This window comes from Pagrus major, chromosome 5 (assembly GCF_040436345.1).
Source record: "Pagrus major chromosome 5, Pma_NU_1.0".
Classification (NCBI taxonomy): domain Eukaryota; kingdom Metazoa; phylum Chordata; class Actinopteri; order Spariformes; family Sparidae; genus Pagrus; species Pagrus major.
Window position 1 is genome coordinate 7,160,859 of NC_133219.1, and position 16,226 is coordinate 7,177,084.

Consider the following 16,226-nt stretch of genomic DNA (forward strand, 5'->3'; position numbering starts at 1 on the left):
CATTACCACATAAAGTAAATAGATTCTTCTGTAAATGATTTGGAACATTGGTAATGGGTAAAGACCTAATGGGAATCCTGGTAAAATAGCCTTTGGGGAGCCTGGGAAAATCTGCCTCAGTGAAGTGGCCGGCTCTTGGCCAAAAACCCTGTGTAGAGGGGAAGGGGAGGGGGGCGTAGACTTCACAGAGATGACAGAAAGCGAGAGAGGGAGAGGGGGAGAAAGACAGACAGAGAGGGGTAAGAGAGAGAGCAAACTCTCAAGGAATCTCCACCCATGGATGATGTTAAGTTCCACTGTTGAGCATAATCGCGAAAAAATGCTGAAGACTTGAAAGGGCTGATGATAATGCTATTGCTGTCCAGTGATCCAGCACGGTCACAGGCAGCAGCAGCAAGGCACAGTGCTGTACTACTTCCTATACTGCAGTCCGCTTCGGCGAACACGGCGGCTCCCAGGGGATTTCACATGGCTGACCTTAAATAAGTTTGGCTTTGATCAAAGTTTAGCACGATCGGTCTGCTTGCTACAGATCAGGGGATCAGGGAGATGAGACCTGTGCTAGGAGGTCCTGGCAAAGACTCCTTCCCAAAGCTCCACCACACCCCTCCAACAACGGATTATGTTGGGCAATTAAGGTAATGAACTGGCTAACGTAACAACGCATAATGATCCTTTTTATCCTCGTTCTCTAAGGTGCCTCTTGTAGTTTCCCTGACACGTCTTTTGCTGTATCTCTTAAAAACAGCTTTGCTTCCAATTTGGTGTCCTGCTAGTTGATGTTCACGATACAGGAAGTGATATTGCAGGTAAATCAAGACAAAAGAAAACCACCGCTAGGCATGTCTGTGAGTAAAACAGACAGGGTTCAGCAGGATAAGTGGAACAGTGGAGCTCTTGTAAGGCCAGATGAGTGTGCACGGGCTTGGTCAAAGGAGTAGAGAGGTGAAAGAGTGTGAAAGCACCTGTGTGAACATGCTCGCGTGCATTTTCCTGCACCGGTGTACATACGAGTGAGCGACCGGGCCTCGCGTCTGTCTGTGTGGCAGTGGAAGCCTGCATTCCAGTTCCCCCAATCAACCTCCCACCCCATCAGAGCACAACTTGTCTGCCTGCTCCCTTTTCATTTGAACACATTTTCTAGCCAAAAATTTCACTTCAATCTCACCTCATCTCTCCATACTACATTAACCCCTGGCAATTGCCTTCCAAATGACCCCATTAAGCTGTAATTGCCTCAGCAGGCCTGCTCCCTCGCTTGTAATTCTGTGCAGCGAACCCACCAGACGTTCCCCCGGCATTGTTTCATGTTCTGGCTCCCATCAGCCAGTTCAGACACTGACCCCCCCCTCCCGCCTTTCCCCCTTTTTACTCCCCACCTCCTCTCTTCTGTCGTGGCCGGAGCTGTTGGTGCTCACCACTAGCAGTGCCACTGGCAGACTCTCCTCATCTTCTCAGTGAGCTCACACAGGAGGCGTCGTGCCCTCACTTCCTCCTCAACAGCTACGCTCGCTGTCAATTACATAAGCACATACATTGACTATGCATTTTCTGAGTCTGGTCTAAATTGTTTTCTCTCCTTTGAGAAAAATGTTTTACCAGGATAAGTTTTTTTGTTTCACTTGCCCCTCAGGGTTTACGTAGTAGGATCCTAAGTTTCTTTAACTGACTTCCTGCACAAATTGTCACTCCGAGGCCCTCGTGCCATGAACACAGCACATGCACAGTACAGTTATCTGTCTGCTTCTACTAGAAACAGAAAGAGACATTTGCTTTTGCCGCTCAGAATTTCTCTCCACGTGTCAATTACAGCATTAATTGTGGCAAAATATTTGTACGTTAAAGCATCATCTCCCACTTCATTTGTCATTAGGATGCTGTTGGGTACAGAGAGTACAGCCGGCAAAGACACCCGCCGTGGCACCTCCCAGCACAACTTCACCTTTTCTCTTCCCACTAGGGAGCGGATGTCAAGACTGCTCAACTTTTTGACGAAGGCCTCCGCGGATAACTAACGCACAAATGCGGATAGGTGGAGAAAGCGATCCTGACAGTGATGTATTGCAACTAGTTGCAGGTGTCAAAAAGAAGATGCTCTGCCAGCCATTGGCGCACATGCACTGAGATATATGCATGCATGCACACGTCTGTGCCCCTGCATGTTTTCCTGAACGCGTGTCCCTCATGCACATCGTGTTTGTGTACATGGGTGTGTGCGCTCGTAGATGTTTGACGTGTGTGTGTGTGTGTGTGTGTGTGTGTGTGTGTGTGTGTGTGTGCGCGTGTGCACATGTTCATGATGCCTCTAAGCCTTTACATGTGACCTGCTATGGGGGGGACGTGGACTAATAATCCATTCAACACTCCCTCCATCTCAAGCAGCACATCCTCCCTGCCGCCCATAACAGATTGGTTAGCTCATAAAGGCTCTCCGCTGCCACAGACACACATGCTGCCTCAGTGTAGTCAAGCCACAGTGTAATAACAACATCTCCTAACATACATATCCTTTCTTTTAGAGAATCTCTTTAGAAAGTATGGAGCAACATATCGACAAAATACAGTAACATCGATTTCCCCCTCTAACACTGCAGCGATTTACTGTGATTTGAAATGTGGTGTTTTAAATTAATTCTAAGCTGGAGATACACAAGCTTTCTCTGAACACACAAACCCTCAGAAATGCTTTAGATCATTTCGTTCTCTCGTTGCCCGTTTATTTAAATTCATTCTTTTTCCTAAGCAAATGTTCCCAGGAATATCAAGGTGTTTTTGTTGCAAAGCTCTAACTGATCCAGGGGGATTTGCTTCCAACAGCCTGTCTCTCCCTCGCCTTTCAACACAAAACTCTGCGCTCCAATCAAAATGAACCACCAGGGACCCCCCTTCCCTCCCCCCTGAGCTACGCCTGCTCCGAGTGCTGTGATAGCAGCCTCTCTGCCATTGATCGCGGAGTTTAGCACAGCGCATGCATGCCACCGTTAGCAGAAAACAAAGACCTCTCTCCCTTTAATAGTGGCGCGCACCGTTAATGCAGCTAACATCTTCTGTTTGCCTCTGCCCTGAAGAATGAATGAAAGAAAACAGATAGCAATTAAAAAGGTTAACTAGGGTCCACGTCTCGTCACAACTCATCTTTTTCACACAAATCTTTTTACCTCATAAACAGATTGATATCTTTTGGGGGTGCACATTCACTTGCCACAAGTGATAAAAACAAGCATTCATGTCTTACTTCTAATTGTGTTCCACGTTGCAAATCTAATTGTAGACACTGAATTCAAAAAGGAAACACAGCTTTATTGATCCACCTAACACAGACCAGGAGGATCTCATGAATTAGGAATGAGATAAATCACCATTAACCCCGGAGAACCCAGCTTGTGGTCGACCACTGACATACCGCACTGATCTTTTTTTTTTTTTTTTTTAATAATCGGGATAATTCGTCCTGGCAAAGTATAAATATAACTCTTCAATGAATACAGCATGTGTCTGTTTATTTAATCAAGGGCTGATTTACTTGTGACAGAGAATAAATTCTTCTATTTTCTGTGAGCCTCTATAAAATTGCCATCATTTTTAATTAATTCTTAATTAAAATATATTACACCACAGCTTCTACCCATCTCTCTTGATATTCTAACATAATCAATTCAGAACCATTTACATATCATTAATTAAAAGCTTTCCTCTCTCATCCTTAAAATCATAATGAGGGCCGATTCCTCATTAGTAACCTATAAGGGAGAAAATAACAATACAGTAGAGAATGGATGGCGCATTCCACTGTGAGTCCTTTGTCTCTGAGTTTCTGAAAAGCATTTTTTTTACGCTCCTCAATTGGATTTAAGAATTACTGAGTCAATTTTGTGGACTCAATGAAAATAAGTGAAGCAACACAGGCTCTCTTAGTGTTTATTTGTGCCTCCATGCTGCTTTAAGAAGGAAAACAGAGTCAATCTGTGTCATCAGCCCTATTGAATTTGGACTTAATTCTATTTTAAGAACTACAAAGTAGAATTTATCATAATGTGTTTTCAGCTTTTTTAATGATGCGACAAAATAATACAATTTCTTTTGGGTCATTTGAAAAAAATATAAAAATCCAACACGCTTATTTTACATATGAATCTGATTGTGTCCTCTAAATAATACAACTGTGAACAACGACGCTGGACTAGAACAAATAAATGTCCTCACCTTGGTCTTTGTTTACAATCAGCCTGCAGACAAACAAACACGCTCCGAGTAATAAGCAATATCCTGCATGAATATAAAAGGCACTTCAGTACCTGTTGATATGCCATCAGCCTGCATAATTCCATGTCACTGTAAATTTAAGTGCATCTATGCAAACAACGGCCTCAGATCATTTATTATCCTGACTTTAAACACGTGCATACTATCTTTCCATCTTGAGCTCTCTCTTAAAGAAGAGTAATAATATCAAGTAATGATAGGTATTGTTATGCCGAGGATCAGGCATATCCTGATTTTTATCGCCCGTCTCTCACAGGTGCTCCGGCGCTACTTGTCAGGACTGCATGTCTGGGTCTTCCACATGTCAGATAAAAATCGCTGCACTTGGTGTTTCGGCAGCCTGACAGCAATTTATTTGAATGTTTTGTCACACTGGTGTTGGTGCATTTTGTGTGGGCTGCTCACCGGAATGGCAACAGCTCGTAGCTTCCTGACACTTGTGCTCGCACACACACACACACACACAAACACACACCTGAACTAGGCTAAAATCACAGATGCACACTGCATGTGTTGCACTGTGGATAATTAAAACCTGCATATGTACGAAAATAAAAATAGGTACTGTAACTGATTGTGTTCATTAATATTTAACACCCTAAGAGCAGGTGACACTATCGTTAGCACCCGTTATCCTTTTAAAAATATACATTCTCATTTACACCTCCATGACCACACACACTAGCCTATATGAACCCAATAAAGTGTTGTTGTTTTTTTTTCTTTTTAATTTTTCTTCTTTGAATAACGTCTAAATAAATAACACGCTGGATTCAAAGCATGTTAAGCACAAACCTCGTTGTAATCTTGTGATTCTCTGAGCTGACATGGAATATTGAGTAAGTTAATGAAATCCTCTCAAAGACAGGAACTCTATTTTTACACCATGATAATTAAAGTACGACACAGTTATAATTTACAGCCCTCGCTTAATTGCATAGGAAAAGTAAAATGGGAGAGGTCTATGAGAGGAGATTAAATGTGTGTGTGAGTGTGTGTGTGTGCGTGCGTGCATGCGAAAACGAGCGCGTGTGTGTGCGCCTCTTCACTCAAGAAGAGTGAACATAAAAGAGCCTCCTGTGCATCTAAACAACAGGATCGTATCTTTTAGCATCGTGGAACGTATCAAAGATTAGGTAATGAAATATGCGCCGTCCTATTTTTTCTGCTACCAGGCCCTTTTGACAAATCGAGTACAATCCAAAATCTCCATAAATCACTATTAAAGACAAGTATATCATCACCAGCGCATATATCTTCCCCAGCCTGACCTGTAGACTAATGAGAAAAGGCCCAGACTATCTTGTCTGATTAATTAATTCAAAATGTCGGCTGTTATTCAAATGTGAGGCTGGTGTTATTTGAATAACACTTGACAGCGACGCCTGAAGAAATAATTTCTGGTTTGTGAGGCTGCTGCGGCATTACTGATGATGGCTCATGGAAATGTTAGAAGCCGAAGAGTATTTTTTCCCTCTTCGCCAGTCCTCTCGCTTTCCCTCCCTCACCTTCTCAGTCATGATAGCTCCAAGAAGTATTTCATTACTTCAACCGACCCCCCCTCCTCCTTCACAATTATGGCTCTTACCGGTTTTTTCCACTGTCTGTCCTTTCTCTGTGTTTGTATTCCCTCCCACAGCCAGCCCAGATCTACAGGGCAGCGCTTTGGCTCTGCGAGAGACATGCTGGCAAAGAGGAAGGTCATGGTTTTTACAACTGCAGCTCCCCAATGCTGACAGCCCGTGCTGCCAAAGTGACACACTCTGTTTGGCTTTCCCACGTTCATAGAGCTCCACAGCACTTCGTCTTTATCACGGAGCACGCCACACACACACAAACACACACATTTAATCAGCCTCAGAGCTGCATTTCCTGTCAATGTGCAATAAAATGATCACACGTACGGACATACGCACAAAATATTGCAGCAGACAGAAGTGGAAATTATCCTATTTGGTGGGCATTTTTCCTTTTTCTTTCTTTTTTGCGTGCAAAACCCAGTGGATTTGGGGGTAGGGAATAAAGGCACTGGAGAAAGAAAACCGTGAACGTACGTGCTAGGGCCTAGGGGCAGTGCACACCCCTCTATCGCTTCCCTCATCAAGCATGGATTCTAATCAGGGCTGGGGAGATATAAGACGCTCAGTCATTAAATAAATTAACTCTGCCACTCCATGCTCTCCTTCAGCACCCGCGAGAGGCCCGCCGTGCTCTGCATACTTACAGAGGCTCCGAGCATCACGCACCTCACCTTCACGCCACAACCTAGCCGGCCTGCCAGCACACACACCCACCCACACACACACACACAGGTTAAGAACTAATCTTGAATATTTTAGAGAAGGAGAGGAACCACACCTCCTGTCTCTCCACAACGGATGTTCACATTCACGTGGAAGGCTTTTACATAATTGCATTAAAAGACCACAAACAACCCTTCGGGACATTTCCTGCGAAGAATGCGGGTGTGTCCCACACATTTTGCATTAAGAAATCTAAGTACATGAGTGATAAATAACCTCTGAAGACCACTGCTGATTCACAGGGCTGGTGAGACAGCGTAGACATGAGTTTTTCTGAGGATCTGTGCAGTGTGCTGCCATTCATCAAGAGGAAGCAAGTGCAGTGACGAACAGTAAGAGAGCTCAGTGTCGGCTCGGATCACTGACACAAACAATCAAAGCTGACACAGTCTTCGTATAGCACCTGCCACTCCGGCAACACAAATAGATCAATATGAGGGGAGCTCGTTCACTGTTTAAAACTCATATCCGCGCACCCACATCATCTTCCAGAGCACCGTGATGTAAAAAGTGCATGCTTAATACATATCAATCACTCTGACAGAGGAAATGCTTATTTGAGGAGCCAACGTGAGGCAAATGCGCCGTGTCAGCAGAATGCCCGTTGTCAAAACTTGCCATTTGAATTTTCAACCATATTGCGCCAAGACAAATGTCCTCAGAAATCCCTTACATTGCAATTTATATCATTTTAATGCACGCTTTAATTCTCCATTACTTAGAGAGGAAGTACCTGGGAGGGTGGAAACACATTAGAGAAAGTAAGAAATGAACAGAAGGGTCTGGGGATCTCTCGAGCAGACACAATTAAATATTCATGTGTCTCCTCCTAGGACACAACAGATACAGATCATTATCATGGCAACAGCACACCACCATTTTGTTCACACGTTTGGCCTCCGAATCAATGTGTGTGTGTAAAAACTCCACGAGAAAAGAGGAACACCTTCGGAACATGTTATCAAATCCATTATTAAAATTAAAAGTGATTCTTTTTTTCTGCACAAATTATCACTTCAAATGAGTTATTAAAAATATAATTAGCAGTTCAGGCTATTAATTACTGGAGTTAAAAATATGAGCAGAGTGGGAATGTCTTTGCAAAGGTACACAGGTACGTGTCTCATTGAGCCACATGCCATAGGACAATACACTGGCTCACAGTGTTAGTGAATCATTCCAAAATTCATTACAAGCGCTCACTCCTCTCCTGCCTCCCGCTTGAGGAAAAAGCAAGAGAAGAATAGCAGTAATGTACTCTGGATGACCTCCACTTTCTAAAGAGAGGAGAAACCAGCCTTTTTTTTTTTTTTTTTTGCTTTTCAATCCCCATCAAAGAGGAGCAAAAAGGAGGGACAGCATTCCCCTGCTCGCCGTCATTAATCATAGCTTTCTGGGAGCAAGCGCATATTAATTTCTGTCATCCCAAACATCATTTGGTATTGTTATGCCACGGCTTAGTCCTCATTCACCAGCAGACGCCGGCCGTTCCTCCTGGTTTGAGGGAAGACAGGGCCTGTGTGGCTGTGTTTCAGAGCAAGAGGCCTTTATCCCTGGGGCTCTGACACCAATTAAGCCATTTCACCGGGAGACGAAAACAGGGCCCGCCGTTTCGCTGTAACATGAGCCAGCACCTAGCTGCTGGCCCCTCGCCATCTTTCCATGACTTCAGGCACAAAAATGAACTTAAGAAAATAAAAAGATGGGAGCCAGTGGTCATACTTTACTGACAAAATTACAAAAGGGGGTGTTTAAGGGTTTTGCACAGATCACCGGCAGTAGCAGTCCAGCTTCTCCATCATTAGCTCCAGTAACATGATTATTTAAAATTATTTTAAATACATGTTTAAATTCAGACACAATATCAAAACATTATGATAATATAATGCCACACTTGATAAGGAAAATGCTCAGTGTGCAGTTCCCTTTATGTCTTTTTTTCCCCCCATAGTTGCCTCTTGGCAGGCAGCAGAGTGGAGCTTGTCTTTGGGCTAAAGCAGAATAATGCAAGGTTTGTTATGAATTAAATATTAGAAATCTTAACACAGCAGCCAATAAGAATTATTTGCCTTATTAAAGCAGCAGAAGACGCTGATTAAAATTTCATTGCATTGCAGTCTTTTTCCCATTTCTGCCTTCAATATATCATTCTAATGTATGAAACATGTGGAACAATGGCATATGGAACAATGGGGAGAGGGGCTTCATTTCCAAGCTTGTAAATGAGGGAGAAAGTCAGCGCAGTTTCCTTTTTTTGTGTGTTTTTGGAAAACAATCTCGTGCAAAGAAAAGAGAGGTGACAACAACCATCTCTGTGTTTCTGTCAGGTAACACGCCGCACTGTCAAAATATTACAAATGAGATTTAAAATGTGTGCATTTACTGATGTCCGCCTGTAATTCCTTCATCACTTTATCTGCACAAATCCATCACCTGTAGGAGTAATGCCTCCACACGCACGTACGACAAAACAGTCTCAAATACAGGCATTTAACTGTATGCAAAAAAATTACTTACAGTTAGTCTATCAAAAAAGATTGAGGTTACTTGAGCAAAAGCAAAAAAAAAGTGGCAAACGCAGGATTATTTTCAGTGCTCTTGCACTCACACATGATAGGTCATTTAGTTGTCCACATGTAATGTGTACAGAGTAAATGAACATCATGGTGTCTATTGTCCCATGAGGAAAACTCTTCCCTGAAACACTAGAGCTAATGAAATAGGGACCTATAAATAGCAGAGTCATTACTGAGAGAGGACTTGCTTTGCACCAGTCTTTCACTCTAACCCTTTTTACACTAATAACCAGCTCTATGGCATTACAGTACATAGACTCGGCCATCGAATAACGCGGTAATGAACATCATGACACAGGAGACTCAGGGAAAAGTTCATGTTTAAAAAAAATCTCTAGCTGTAAATATCAGTATGAAGAGATATATGCCCCACTGTAACACTGTAAAACAAAGATACATAAGAACAAGTGTGTTTTTCAGAACATTAATAAACTTTAAACGTTTAATGTGCTTATGATTATGTTTTATTAAAACAGTTTAATTTATTGTTTTATGTTTTTTCTGGTGACTGAAAATATTAAAGAAGCCCAAATGTGACTTTTTTGTGGAGTGAGAAATATTAAAAGTGTGTAAACTTTATTTAAAGCAGTAAAACTACATATTGCAAAAGAACATTTTGCTTTAACTGCGTCTGGCAGGTCTTTTACTGTTTTGACAAGAGTTGCAGCCCTGTGACGCATAAGAAAAATTCTTGCTAACTCATGCTGACAAGACAACAAGTTGCATAGTTCACGTCTATGTTTGCATAATGTCTTCAAATGGACACAAAGGTGCAGTGTGTTTCTACAGGGGGTCATAGCTGCTCCCTCTCTGCTTCAGGTTTCCATTTTTACTCTCACCACCAGACAAAAGTCTCAGAGAGCAAAAGAGAAATGCAACAGCCACGCTCCTACTGCTGTAAACTAGTTTCAATCAATCCTTCCTTTTTGCATCCCAAGCAGCCTCTGCTGGCTGCCACCGCCTGAAGATAACTATTTCACCACCTCTGTCATGCCTAATTAACAACTCAGATGTACAATTCAGAAATTTCGCAATTAACCTACTAAAATATTGTTGGAGGATGCTAATTGTTATGCCAGTTGCCATAAAGACTCATTTGCATAACGTATGTGCAAAAAACAATTATGAGCTGTTGATCGCGCAGGAGCCCGCAGAAAGCGCTCGGAGCGATGGAGGGGGAGCGAGGGAGACGTTTGCAAGATGGGTGCTCGTGTGTGCAGATGGAGGGACAGCACTGAATCATCGTGCAAAAAAAAAAAACAGATTTGAGGAGCCGTGTGTGCTGATACCAGGCAGCACCGGTGCAGAGGCATCTATCTCCACAGCACAAAAGCATTTTCCCTCCCAAATGAAACTGATATGTATACTCTTGTTTTTTTCCCCCTTTTCCCTCTTTGTCTGGCTCTCCTTCTTTTCATCTTTGCTGATGGGGAAATGGAGGGTATTTGGGAGCTACTTAGATAATAGCCACATCTTCCCCGGTCCCCCTCGTGCTTTAGAGGAGGAAGCACTAGTGGCCCTGCCATTGAGCCAGTCAGGAACCCAGCTGTGCGCGAGCTATTCGGCACAACACTATCTAGTCACTGCAGCCGCATCACTGGGGCTCTCTGAGACAAAAAGCAGCCAAAGTCAATTGTCTCTCCTGCTGAATAGCTTTCTGTTCTCTGCCATGCATTTACTGGAGCTTTTTCAGGAGGAAGAAAAACAAGGAAAATAAAGTCAAATAAAATATATTTTTGTTCCATTTTAAAAAGGATTCTTTTGTTTTAGCTGCAACTCCAACGACAATATAACAATAGTAATTATAATAATTAAAATAATTATTATTATTATTTATTGTAATGAATTTGTATTAATAATAATAACCCGATTGGAATGAGAGGGGTCATTAACTTTGTCAGGAAACATTGAAATTAATGTTCCCTGTAGATTTCAGAAATGCTTACCTCCTCAGTCCTAACTCTATTTACTCCAGGTAATGCTTTTAGTCAGCCTTGCATGTGGTTAATTACAGGCTCATCCTGAACTGTATTTAATTAACACAGTCTTTCCTAGCTGAACATTACATATATCTGGGACAAACCAATAAACACACACGAAAGCATGTTTAGCCGTTCTCAGAAGCCAAATCAAACATGTGCAACAAAACACCGACATTGGCTCGGACTGAGAGTGTAGTCCCTCCCTAATCCACTGCTATAAACACTGGGTCGGAGCATTTATCAGCCTGAATCTGCCACACTCCCTCTCTCTCCCTCTCCTACCTCTCCAGACCCCCTGTTTCTGAACCTGATGAGTCAAAGGTCAGGAAAACAACAAGTCAATACGCGGCCAAAAGAAGCGCCACGCAGCTGAGAGAGCTGTGGAGAAGGCTAAGCCTCTCTGTGGCACTCCGTGATTTAGCCTGTAATAGTTTTCTGTAATCTCTTTCTATTGATTAAACCTCACATCAAAGAGGAGTCCTGCTACAGAACCTCTCTTTTCCTGGTCAGAAATACCATATGGAGGTAATCTTTCACCTTTGTTATTCTTGCCGCTCCCGCTGCTGCTGCTGCTGTGAGCCTCTCTTCCAAAGCATGAGAGCAAGACAAGGGAGTAGCCAGCAGGATAAAACAAACCCAGCACAGAGGAATAACTGCAAAACTCATCTGAATCGCAGGCAATTTTCGCTCAATGCATTCATTGTCCTCTCATGCAGCCTACAGGGAAAAAGGTACAACATGAATGTATCCTTTGTCCTGAAACAGCTACAAACACCCGGGAATAAAGCATTTTAATTGCCATTTTTTTTTCATGTATGTACCAAAAGAAAAACATCACACACTCAAGGACAAAGAACTCCACTTGCCAACCGAATCTCACATTTAGCTTATCTAAATGCAAAAACCAGGAAATTTGGGGGGAAAAATCCCTCCTGCTAAAAACACTCAATTTAGTGACAGGCAAATGACTTCATGCTGCCACTTAATCTCATTTCTTGCATAATGCTCTCTAATTAGCATATCAAAGTGAATTAATACTTCTAGGGCATTAGCAATGCAGAAATACGCTGTGGCTCTACAATAACAGTTAGAAGAGTGCCAGAAACTTCTAAACACCCTGAAAAAGTCTTCAGAATATCTCGCTATTACTGGAAAATGCACCTCTTGACCTCTCCTCTACAAAAAAACAAAGGAAATCAAGATCGTTCCCACCACTTTGATTTTGTCTCAGCACTTATCACAAAAAAATATGTTGAACATAAACACTTGTAAAGCTTTGAAGCTGAACCCTGAGCTCACTTTTCATCTGCACACTAGACAATAAGTCTGGATAACATGATACATGCGCGCAGTAATTACAGCCATGATTCTTGGACCGCTTTCAAATTTATTATTAAACGTCATTTTCAGCCAACGGTTGGATCCCATGGCTAAAAGACAGCGGCCCCTGTGCCATCTGAGCGGACATGAAAGGGGCCAAGGAAGCCCTGTGAACGATGCTACAGCAGCCAGTGAAAGGCTCACTGTGTGCTGCAGAAACAGGCCGGTCAACAAGGCCACCAGACCAGCTGAGCTCTGTCAATGGCTAAGAGGGGGAGGCTGTGACTCTAAACCACAGGTTAACCATGCACACACACACACACACACGCTTGTTCGCCCTCTCCTCCTCCGTCTCATCTCTTTCTCACACACACGTATCCCACACTTTCACGCACGTACATCAAAGTTTTGTCGTTTTCATTTACCTTCTCAGGCATCCTTGAGTGACTTATTCAAACTTGAGACGGCGGAAACACACAAGTGTCGACAAACAAACCGCTGAAACATCTGATTAAAGTCGTCTGCGGGTTAGAACTGACATGGAGCGAGATTTTTTACATGACTTAACTTTCAAAGTAAAATCACCGATCTGGTCATTGTCTCACAGATGCGGCAGCGCTCATGTACTGGAAACCACTCTCACGTGGAATCAATGATTGCAGGGAAAATAAAAGTGTGCGATGTGTAATCTGCATCCTTTATCTCTTTTGTTGTCTGAACTCAACAGGCACACACACACAGCAGAGCACCTCGGCTACACTGTGCAGTCTCTGCCTGCCCCTGTGGACGCCACCTGTGTTGGGGAAGTTCATAAACTTTTATGATCCCTCCCAAGCCAATTTCCTCATAAACTGCACAAAGGTCACAAATCTGACAAGGCATCAGCTTTGGTAAATTACACCAAACCCACAGCTTTGTTTTCTTTGTATTCTTATTATTTTTCTTTGACAAAATATATGTAACTTGGGAAATAGATAGTGAGGCGTTTGAATATTTGAAACATCTTCTCAAGAACAAGCACATTAAAATAAGGAAAAATAAACATGGTCTGTAAAATGTGTTCGAGCTAAGAATCTATTATTTCTTCACTTAAGAATTTAAAGGGGTGAAGATTATTGTGTGTCCTATAAACATTGTGGGGGAACGTCTAGAAACAGCACAATGTCTGTAAAAAGGTGACTTTTTCAAAATGTATGACAGCAAAGTTTGAGCGATTAGAAAAGTTATAAAACATGAAAACATTAACTATAATTTCAGCCATCTCTCTTATATGTGTGTATATGTGCACATATAATCTAAAACTTTTCAATCACACTCATAGAAATCTGCAGACGTGATGCTTTTAAAGAGAAACTGCAAAATCTGCAACAAAAATATTTTTTGAATTTTCTACAATTTCCCACAAGCTGATTCTATAATTTGCATTTCACCTCTAACTGTCCACATTTGTAGGAAAAGAACTCCACATGCAATTTTAAGACAATTACCGACTGAGAGTGTGGTTGCCTTCATTTGTTAAAATCCTGGCAATTGTCAGGTTAAAGCATGAATTCATTGTGATCTCAGCTATGTTGAGCATATGCTACGGGATTTCCCCATCCTGCTCAGTGCCAGGGTGGCGAGGGTGAAAAGCTGGAGCGTACACTTTCTGTTTAAATCAAAGCAACCAGTGCTGGGAGAGATGCTGCTGCAGAAAACAAGAGCATCTTCAGTGGAAAAAAACACAACATCTGCCTCTGTCTGTCTCTGTGTGTCACAATGACATATTTTTAAAATAAGGAGTGATTGATTCATTTGGGCAGAGGTCCCCTGTAACCTGGATACAGGCTGCCATCGGGTCACTGGGAGGTAAATAAAATGTCTGCGTGCTGCTGCTATTATTTTGTCTTTGAGTTGGTATTGGAATAATTTATTTTACACAAAGATCTTACCTGTCTTTTCTTTGATTTCACAGAGAACGCTGAAGAGTGCTGGTTTCATTCTGTGACAGTTCAGTCCATGTTTCCTGTTTCAGTATAAGACAAGAAATAATACTGAAATAAATTCACTGATAAATCACATGCTAGATACTGACAGGGATATAGGTTATAAGATGTTGTGTTTAGTTGTCACTATGTCCCAACACACACATGGCTCTCCCTCAGAAGTCATTTACAGGTTTTACAGCAGTCAAAGTAAAAAATAACTAAATAAAATATCTGTTAATATGTTTAGACTGACATAATGTTTCATTATAGACATAATGCCCAGTGACAGCTAATCCACATATTAATCCTACAGTGATGAATTTCATTTTTTAAAGATTATTGCACATATATGAGCCTTTCCTACAGGACATGTGCACACAAACTTTTTGCTCATTCAGTTTCACCACAGGCACTTTAAATAAAACGCTGTTGTTCCCTCAGTGACAACTTTCTCATGTGTTAAAGCTTTTGCGAGGCAAGGTAAATACACCTTAGTGTAAGATTATCATTACAGCCACTCGAGCCTATTGTTACACATGGGGGAGTTAAGTTAAGCGGGCCACATCTCAATAATGATGCGTTCAGCGGTTTTTTTTGGAGGGGGGGGCGAAGTTAATAAAACATATAAATCAACCAACTTTGCTTGCGCCTCGTCCAGACTCTGATCAGTTATGGTCATTATTTGATGGAGAATGTCACCAATGTCTTGTTTTCTTCCGTCCCCGTCTGTCCCATCGTGTCCATGTGGAGGCGGCAGTGCCATGCCTCCTTGTACCGAGTGGCCGGCCAGACTGACACCGCCGATCGACTGCATGATCCGGGCTTGATCGTCCATGGTAGCCGCTAAAGAGTCTGTGCACTGAGCCACACAAATTGAAAAACTCATATACGAAATCGGCTACAACATGTGCCGCAGACAACTGGGTGATGCACGGATGTGGAATTTTTCTTCACCGACACGGAGCACGCACGCGTTTCTATATAAAAAAACAAACAAAAATGCCTAGCAGTGATGTTTTAGCGTAAATCTTGTGTCCAAGTTCTCGCTGTCCTCACGCTTTTTTACGCGCGGTCCAAAGTGCCAAAACGCGTGACCGTGTTTGTAGAAAAACGCATCAATATGTTCTTCTTCTTAACACTTCTTTGTCAAAATTGACGGTCCATCGTAACCCGCACGAATCCTCATGCCAATCTGTCTTTTCTCTGGGATTTGACGGCTGGTAGAGACAGAAACGCTCCTTGGTGATCTCTCATTTATTAGCGCTCTTCATGGGATTCCCGGCGCATTTCCTCTCCAAAAAAAAACAAATGTCCAAATCCTCCTCGTGAAGCACCGGCAACAAAAATATCCAATGTGGAAACGTGTAAACAAATATATATATAAAAAAAAATCTTGCAGGTGTTGCCAACTATAAATGTGCAGAAATGACTCCCGCGACAACTGACAGCATTAAAAAAAATACACAATCTGCGGCATAAGGTGTCCAAATGTGACTATAAAAAATATGAAATGTACAAAAAAAAAAGTTGGGAGATTTTCTGTTTAGAAAAAAAAAAAAAAAGCAAGCACGAGAAGAAATTAATGAGGACACAGCGCTGTGTAAAGGCGATGCGCAAAAAAATATCTTGCCCTGCTGAAATTTATGAGCTCCAGCCTCTGCCTGTGTGTGTTTTATGTTGTTTGATGGCAGCGGTAGTGAGCGATTGACAGTGTGCCAATGCCACTCACTCAGTGCAGACGTGTCAGAGCAGGGAACAGGGGTAGGAGAAAAAAAAATAAAAAATACAAAATACGAAATGAAAATGCACGCTCCG

General features: G+C 42.3%; 1 protein-coding gene across 3 annotated transcripts in view; it reads right to left on the bottom strand.

The window, feature by feature from the left end:
• LOC140996172 (pre-B-cell leukemia transcription factor 3) overlaps positions 1-15,275 on the bottom strand; it is a 59,220-nt gene extending 43,945 nt beyond the window's left edge. For all 3 annotated transcript variants that reach the window (XM_073466467.1, XM_073466466.1, XM_073466468.1), the window contains exons 1-2: positions 15,050-15,275; positions 14,376-14,449 (exon numbers count right to left, since the gene is read on the bottom strand). In XM_073466467.1, coding sequence (XP_073322568.1) covers positions 14,376-14,449; positions 15,050-15,246 — 271 coding nt within the window. In that variant the 5' untranslated portion in view covers positions 15,247-15,275. The remainder of the gene's footprint in view (positions 1-14,375; positions 14,450-15,049) is intronic.
• Positions 15,276-16,226: the final 951 nt, after the last annotated feature.